General features: G+C 39.5%; 1 protein-coding gene across 1 annotated transcript; it reads left to right on the forward strand.

Annotated features, from left to right (window-relative positions):
• The first annotated feature begins 6,866 nt into the window (after window positions 1–6,866).
• Window positions 6,867–7,669, forward strand: LOC104107614 (uncharacterized). The gene is made up of 2 exons (XM_009616464.2): window positions 6,867–7,004; window positions 7,190–7,669. The coding sequence occupies exons 1-2, from the start codon at window positions 6,867–6,869 to the stop codon at window positions 7,667–7,669; spliced, it is 618 nt and encodes a 205-aa protein (XP_009614759.2).
• The last annotated feature ends 1,604 nt before the right edge of the window (window positions 7,670–9,273 follow it).

Below are 9,273 nucleotides of genomic sequence, written 5' to 3' on the forward strand. Positions count from 1 at the left end.
CATGGGTATGCACGGTATAGTGCAGGGTTTGGCCCCGTTGTCTCCCATCATTAGGAGCATGTTGGCATATGGTACCGGGATGGTGTTGGTCTGCCTGAGGAATTCCAATCCCACTATTAGTTCGAAGTCATCGATGATAGCTATGCGCAGGTCAAATATTCCCTTGTATGGGACAAGCTTCATTGGCACTTCTTTGGCTATTCCACTCATTGGCTGAGATGGAGAGTTGATAGCCTTGACACGACCCTTGCATTTTTGCGCTGCTAGACCGAGGCGCTGCACCTGAGTTGAGGCCAGGTAGTTGTGGCTAGCACCCATGTCTATCAATGCCCGAATACGTCTGCCGTTTACTTTCATATCAACGAATATTAAGGTCCTCTTTTGTGATGTGGGAGGCCTCTCGTCCGCCTTTCCTTTCCCTTTCTTGACGATTGGGCATGCGTTCCTCTTGGGGTTATCGGCACCGGTTCCCGCCAAGGTATCTTGAATGGAGCCAACAAATGTGTTGAAGGTACCTACTTGTTCGGGGTCGTCTGAGTCATCGGTATCTGACTCATTTTCAACAATCTGTTGAGCATTGATCTGTGTATTGGGACATTGATTGTTCCAATGTTCCCCGCCACAATGACGGCATTCTGATGGGGGCTTTCTCCACTGATTGTTGTTGACTGATGCAGCACTGTTACTGCTTGAAGAAGGAGTCTTGGATTTGGATGCACCTCGATCTCCTCCGTTTCTGTTAGGACCACCATTTCTAGGTTGGATCCCGTTGTATCCCCCTCGGATAGGCGGCTGGGGCCTATCCTTATGAGTTTCCAACTGATAATCCCTAAGGCACTCTGCAGCTTGAATGGCCTTGGGCAGGGTATCCACCCTTTGTCTTTGTAGCTCCATACGAGCATGAGGTTTCAAACCTTCTATGAATGCGAATAGTTTGTCTTTGTCCCCCATATCCCGTATGTTTAGCATGAGTGCGGAGAATTCACGCATGTAGTCCCACACCGACCTGGTGTGGCAGAGTTCACGCAACTTTCTCTGTGCATTGTATTCCATATTTTCGGGGAAGAACTGCAGGCGTATGGCTGCCTTCAGTTCTGCCCATATGTTAAGAGCATCTTCACCGGCCCTGATGGCTTCGTATTTGACTCGCCACCAGAGTTTTTGCATCGCCTTGAATATACATGGAAGAAGTTGCTACCTTTTTGGATTCTTCCAATTGTCCTACGGTATCGAAGTATTGCTCGATGTCAAAGATGAAGTTTTCCACTTCTTTAGCATCCCGTGCTCCGTTGTATGGCTTTGGCTCCGGAATTTTCAGCTTTTGTGGCATGGGGGCAATGTTCATGGCACCCCTGATTTGGTTTTCGCCTCCTTTGAGTAGGCTTTGAAGGGCAACATTGACAACATTGAGCTGGCCTTTCAAGTTGTCTATGGTTTGCTGCATGACGGTCAATCTGTCTGCCTCTAGTTCCCGATGGGCTAAATCCTCGGCACGCTCCTGTTGGAGGTCCTCGAATTTTCCATGAATTTCGGTTGCCTCGACGGCAGCCGTTTTCCGGTCTTCCTCAGAGTCGCGACTGATGTTTGCTATGTCAACTTCGGCCTGCCGCATTCTGCGGTCCAGGTCGTCCAACCTTTGCACTACGCTGGTTTTTAGATCATGCAACGTATCCACGATGGGCCATAATTCATCAACCGTCTCTTGAAGGGTTGTGATGTGATCCCCGTAATTCACCATGGTCAGAAATGGTGATGATGGTAATGAGTTCCCTCGTCCGATGTCGAGCTTATGCTCTGATACCAACTGTTACGCGGCGCCTTCCTGAAGTTCCTTGGAAGGGCGATGTAAGGCTAAGCAACCGATGTCAGTACGGTTGCTATATGTCAACTGAGGTCCCCTCCGTACGCTAGACTAGATTGTCAGAGCTGTACGGGAAAACTAATGTCGTGAGCAATTGATCAGCGTAAATGAGCAATGATGATGAAAGCTGATGATTGCATTGATGATGATGAAAGCTATTACAAGATGCAATGCGGTGTCGGGGGGGGGAGAATTGTTTGAATGGTTGAATGCTTGAATGCTTTGGTCTCCCTTAATAATGCTTAAAAAAAATAAACCAAAGTTACATGAGTTGACCTAAGAAAGCTGTAGAAGCATACTGAAAATGAATGAAGTAAAACTACTCTATAATTACAATGAAAAGGACTTAGTCTTCTACAAGGTGGAAGCAAGTCCGATGGCAGCAACTTTGTCTTGAGCATCAGGGTCTGCACGTGCATTACTATTGGAGCGCGCGACACTATTTGGATCTGCCAGCGGCTGGGCGCTGGTGATTGGCATTGGATCTACACGCGGGGCACTGTCTGTGCGTGCGGCGCTATTGGCAACATGATGATTTGTGCGTGCGACATTGTCGGTGCGCGCGGCATTGATGGCATTCGCCAGCCGCTGGGCGCTGGCACTGATTATCGGTGGGGCGACAGAGGCGCATGTACGCTTGTTAATTGGCATTGCCGAGACCACGGGGCCGACCGTGGCGCTAGGCGTTGGGAGGCTTGCCGGGATGCCACAGGGCACGTCCAAGGGGTCATGGGTCGATGATGGAAAGAAACCCATGACATAATGCATGCTCAAGTTATTTAGTTCATTTGATAATACTTCATACCAATACATGCTGAAGTTTTGTCATGTAGTCTACATTATGCTGAAGATTTTTTAGCTCATTTGCTAAACTTCAGACTAAACATGCTTAAGTTTGTCCTGCTATATGTAATTTTCTAATGAATTTTTATTAATGCATGCTGATGTTATTTAGTTCATTTGCTAAAACTTCATACCGAAACATGCTGAAGTTTTTGTCCTGCAGTCTATAGTTTTGTCATGAGTTTTATCCGAAAATTCAGTCTAAACAAGCTGAAGTTTTTTAGTTCATTTGCTAAAACTTCAGACTAAATATGCTTAAGTTATTGTCCTGCAGTATGTAATTTTCTTATGAATTTTTGCTAATGCATGCTGAAGTTATTTAGTTAATTTGCTAAAACTCCATACCAAAACATGCTGAAGTTTTGTTTTTTATCCATAACTAATATGATGTTAAAATTAAATTATCCATAACTAATTTTCAACTCTTTTAGGAAAAAATTATATAATGTTTAATGTTTTTTATATTTATTATAAATTTCATACGAATATCCATTTCTTTATTTTATGCATTAAGATATTATTATTAAGTTTTTTATTATTTTCTGCAATTATGTTTTTCCTTATGTTATTTTCTGAGTTTGAAAAGAATTAATATAAAAAATAACACACAAAAAGATTAAAACAAAAACATATAATGCTTCATTAAACTACATTAACAGAAATTAAAATTACATGAAGAAATTACTTAAAACTAAAAATAAGATAATAACCTTTTGAAGAAAAGGATTATACAATACAATAAAATAAAATAAATATCCATTCCATCATCGTCGTCATCATCTTCATCATTGTCAGACCCACGAGCGGCTACTGGATCACCAAGACTATCATAGGAGCCATCTCTGGCCAACATCTCTAGCCTGTCGAGCTTGGTGTTGATTTCTTCCAAATCCCTTTCGTACTTGTCTATGAACTCATCGAGTTTCAACTCGAATGCCTCTATGATATCTTATTTTATTTCATCAATGATTTTCCTGATGACAACATCCATTTTTTTCTCTTTTGTTTTTTATCAACTGAAAATATATGTGTTTTAGTGAATAAACTCACAAGGCATAGCGTACTTATATAGGCGAAAAAAACTTCTGCATTGTATATGAAAAGACATAAAAGGAAATTTGAACGTCCAGTGTAAAGGGTGCATGAATGTCACAGAAATGTAATTATTACATTAACACATACCCCAACGCAAAATAATTACTATATTAATTGTGTTTGTTACGTTTTGTGGTTAAAAATGCACAAACAATACTATAATCATATTTTAGTATAGGGATAATACATAAGTAGCACCCTGAACTTGTCTCCAAAAGTCAGTTTCTAATTCAACCTTTACGGATGTTCCTTTTACATCCTATACTTGTCCGAAATAAATTTAATATCTCCCTGAATGATGACATGGCAAAGGAAAAAAAATCTTCTTAAACGCGAGTGAAGAGCCAAAAAAATATTACAAACTCATTAAATTGTACACGAGTCAAGTATTTATTAGACATTATGTCCTTACACTTAATTAGACGCGGCCCTATTTTCTTTTACTTTTATTATTCCTTTTCTTTCACCAACTTTTCCTCTCTCCTCCTTTTATTTTTCCATCAGCAAAACCTCCATTGCTGGCTATCCCCCTTCCTCTTCCCGGGAGAAAATTAAGATGGAAAATTAACCAAAGGTTGTAAAAATCATCAGTTGTATTCTCACCTTTGACTATTGAAAACCCATGAAAATGCAATAACATGGAAAAACTCAATCAAACTATAAAATCCCACCAGATGTTGGGCGAAAAATTTCTTCCGGTGCCGCCGATCTTCCAATTTCTCCGGTCAACCTCCAACCACAGTCATATATCTCTTCTCAACCCTTTTTCTATTGGTATTACAATGCCAAAAATCTTAATTAACTTGAAAACTAATTTATCTAAATCTAAATTTTGTAATTGGGGCGTTCTCTAATACGATCATAAAGAGAAGACTAAGAAACCACACAAGCCAAAACTCGAATCAGCTCGGAAACATCAAATCTGACAAACTGGTTGGCCAAGGCCTGAACATCCAAGGCTAAAGGCCTTTTTGCAACCGGTAAGTATTCTAAGCTACCCAAACTCTCCGCTTTACGACTCAAGGCATCAGCCACCATATTGGCCTTTCCTGGATGATAGAGAATGGTGATATCATAATCCTTAAGCAACTCCAACCACATCCGCTGCTACAAATTAAGATCCTTCTATTTAAACAGATGATGTAGACTCCTGTGATCAGTATAAACCTCACAATGGACACCGCACAAATAGTGCTGTCAAATCTTCAAGGCATGAACAATAGCTGCTAACTCAAGGTCGTGAACCGAATAATTCTTCTCATGTACCTTTAACTGTCTGGACGCATAGGCAATCACCCTACCGTCTTGCATTAACACTGTGCAGAGACCAATGCGCGACGCGTCACAATACACAGTATAAGACCCTGAACCTGTAGGCAAAACTAGAACTGGAGTTGTAGTCAAAGCTATCTTGAGCTTTTGAAAGCACTCTTAACACTCATCCGACCACCTGAACGGAGCACCTTTCTGGGTCAATTTAGTCATAGGCGATGCAATAGACGAGAAACCCTCCACGAAGCGACGATAATAACCGGCCTAGCCGAGAAACTCTGAATCTCAATAACTGAAGATGGTCTGGGCCAACTCTGAACTGCCTCTATCTTCTCTGGATCCACCTTAATCCCTTCACTGGACACTCTGTGTCCCAAGAATGCCACCGAACTAAGCCAAAACTCACACTTAGAGAATTTAGCATAAAGTCTCTCCTCTTTCAGCCTCTGTAATACAATACCCAAGTGTTGTGCATGTTCCTCCTGACTACATGAGTATACCAGAATATCATCAATAAATACCACGACAAACGAATCAAGATACAACTGGAATACAATATGCATCAAGTGCATAAATGTTGATGGGGCGTTGGTCAGCCCAAAAGACATCACAAAAAATTCATAGTGACTATAACGTGTCCTGAATGCCGTCTTTAGAATATCCGAATCCCGAATTTTTAACTGGTGATACCCGGATCTCAATTCAATTTTGGAGAATACCTTCGCTCCCTGTAGCTGGTCAAATAAATCATCAATACGTGGCAAAGGATACTTATTCTTGATTGTAACTTTGTTCAGTTGCCTGTAATCGATGTACATCCACATAATACCATCTTTATTTTTCACAAACAGAAACGGTGCACACCAAGATGACACACGATGCCATACGATACAGAGGAATAGAAATGGGCTTAGTGCCCGGCACCAAGTCAATACCAAAATCAATATCTCTGTCGCTCGGCATACCCGACAGGTCTGCAGGAAATACATCAGGAAAGTCTCGCACAACTAGTACTGAATCAATAGTAGGAGTATCTGCATCCACATCTCTCACAAAAGCCAAATATGACAAACACCCATTCCCAACCATATATTGGGCTTTCAAATAAGAAATTACCCTGCTGTGAACCTGATCTAGAAAACCTCTCCATTAGACCTTCGGCAACCCTGGCATCACCGACGTCACGATTTTTGTGTGACAGTTCAGAATAGCATGACATGGAGACAACCAATCCATACCCAAGATTACATCGAAATCAATCATACTGAGCAGTAAGAGATCAACTCTAGTCTCTAGTCCCCCGATAGTTAACACACAAGATCGATACACACGGTCCACGATAATAGTATCGCCCACCGGCGTAGATACACAAACATGTGAAACTAAGGACTCACTGGGCATATCCAGATAATGAGTAAAGTACGATGATACATACGAATAAGTGGAACCAGGGTCAAATAATATAGAAGCATCCCTATGGCACACTGAGACAATACCTGTGATCACTACGTCTAAAGCAACAACATCTGGCCTGGCAGGAAAAGCATAGAATCGGGCCTGACCTCCACCTGATCGGCCTCACCCTCTGGGGCGACCCCTAGCTGACTGAGCCCCACCACGAGCTGGCTGGGCGGGTGGTGGAGAAACTGGTGCAGAAGTAGTAGCCTGACTCCTCTGCTGAACTGGACCTCGAGTAAGGCGGGGACAAAATCTCCTCACATGACCCAACTCTCCACACTCATAGCACTCAATGAATTCTGTGTTAATAAAAGCGAGAGAGATACATGATTTAAGAATGTTAGATTTTATCCAAGAAAAGTTGGGACAGTGGTTTTATGAACGGAGGAAAACAACACATGAAACTTTTCACAAAGTATCAATATGGGCAGAAGAAGAGATGAATAAGAAGATAGACTTGGCTTGCAAAATATTTGTAAGTATATTTATTAACTTTAGAATTTACTTTATCATGTTTTATCTGAAGTAATTAACTCATGCATAATCACTTCAACTTTTTATGTCTGAAGTGATTTACTACTTACATATAAAAAACTTCTTACTTTTTCTTTTTGAAGCAATAATACACTAATATAATTTTTTTTTTTTATTTCTTCTTAGGTGTTCAACCTTGATTCAATATTGTTTAGAATAAATAATGAAGGAATGGAATTCATTGTGGACTTAAAGAAGAGAACTTGTGGCTGCTTGGAATTCCAACTTTATGAATTGCCATGTCCACACACAATTGCTGCTATCAATAAGAGATATTTGCAGAAATCTGATTACTGCTCAAAATTGTATTCAAGGGAAACATTGTTCAAAACATATGAAAGGCATGTCAATATTGTAGGAGATCAAAATTCATGGGATATACCACAAAATGTAGAATCTCAAATCACAAAACCTCCTGATGTAGAGATTCTACAAGGAAGAAGACAAAAGAATAGGTATATCTCTACAACTGAATCAGTACGATTGAAGTCTACCGAATGCAATCGCTGTAAACAAATTGGGCACAACAGAACAACTTGCTTGTATTCTCCACCACCTCATCCATATTCCAAGAAACACGCTAAAAAATACTCCAACATTCAATAATCCTTGAGGAAAAAATTCATTCTAAAGGAAGATAGATATTTTGAATTTAGACTTTCATTATTGATCGATATATGTGAGATGTGATTGTTTTCATAGAAATAAAAAAAAAGCTCTTGGATTGAAAAATACTCGTTTATATATTTCTTGAAATACAAACCACTCATTTATGTTGGCGACTTACAGGTTTGGTTGCATTCTGCATTCTAAAAAAGTAAGTGAAATACATATATTTAACACACACACACACACACACAAGACACACATATATATAATAAAAAAACTACACCTTTCTGCATGAAGTATTCATATATGTAAAGTAATACTTCAAGCCTAAAAGGATAAGTCTGAAGTTTCACAAAATCTAATTAGAAAAATACATACTGCAGGACAAAATTTCAGCATTTTTAGGTTGAAGTTTTAGCAAATGAACTAAAAAACTTCAGCATGTTTTCTATGAAGTTTCGAAAAAACTCATTATAATAATTGCAGACTGCTGGACAAAACTTCAGCATGTTTAGTGTGAAGTTTTAGGAAATGAACAAAAAAACTTCAGCATGACTAAGTCTGACTCTTAAAAGATATAGTTACAGCCTTATATATACCTATTAATGGGTATTGTTTGCAAAAAATCTTCAGCCTATAAAGTGTGACTGTCTGTCATGACCCAAAAATCACTAGTCGTGATGATACCTAACTCGACCCGCTAGGTAAGCCAACTAACAGTCAATACAATCCAAATGAGATTTATTGGAAAACAGTGAAGAATTATCTGAACTTTTATATAGTAACCCAAGGACTGATAGAATAAATCATGAGCTTCTAAGAATTTGAAATTTACAAAGATGGTACAATTAAATACATGTTCTGATTGAAAGGTACATAAACAGATTAGAAAAATCTAAAACTACCAAGGACAAGTGGCAGCTTTATCCGGAATGCACGAACATCTTCGGAGTCAGCTCCCGACATCACCCGCAGCTCCACTCCCAAAATTTGCATGCAAGGTGCAGAAGTGTAGTATGAGTACAACCGACCCCATGTACTCAGTAAGTATATTGTCTAACCTCGTCGAAGTAGTGGCGAGAGGATTTTTAATTTAAAAAGATACTTAATGTTATAACATGTGCAGTAGACTAATAGTAGGATCAGTTATAGAACATAACAGATAAGGATACCATAGACAACTATGCGAGGCAGTAAGCGATTACTAGGAGAAATCTCATAAGTAAATTCATAATTTTCCTGGTGTGAGAAGTATACTCAAGATATCAAATCAAATGGCACGGTAACACCCTTCGTGCTTTTATCTCTTCCTCACCATATATACATAAATATGTGTCAAATCAATTAGCACGATAACACCCTTCATGCAATTATCTCATCCTTGCCAAATGTGCATGTAGCAGCACTAACCAGGTAGAATAATTTACAATATCAATGTCCACTAAGTAGAGAGTACCCACATAGTAACAAATAACAAGTCAGAAACATATAGAAAATAGAAAATAGAAATAGACGAGATAGAGGGCACAAAAGTAATGACAGCAAGTATGGTAGAAGAACATAAATTTCACTAACTAACATGGTGGAAAGCTTAGATGTAA

The sequence above is a fragment of the Nicotiana tomentosiformis genome, chromosome 12, assembly GCF_000390325.3.
Source record: "Nicotiana tomentosiformis chromosome 12, ASM39032v3, whole genome shotgun sequence".
In the NCBI taxonomy this organism is placed as follows: domain Eukaryota; kingdom Viridiplantae; phylum Streptophyta; class Magnoliopsida; order Solanales; family Solanaceae; genus Nicotiana; species Nicotiana tomentosiformis.

What these genes read in the sequence shown, in the direction of transcription:
- LOC104107614 (XM_009616464.2), top strand. Translation starts at nt 6,867, where the DNA reads ATGTTAGATTTTATCCAAGAAAAGTTGGGACAGTGGTTTTATGAACGG. An exon ending in ACTTGGCTTGCAAAATATTT is followed by an intron (nt 7,005 to 7,189) that starts GTAAGTATATTT and finishes ATTTCTTCTTAG; the next exon opens with GTGTTCAACCTTGATTCAAT.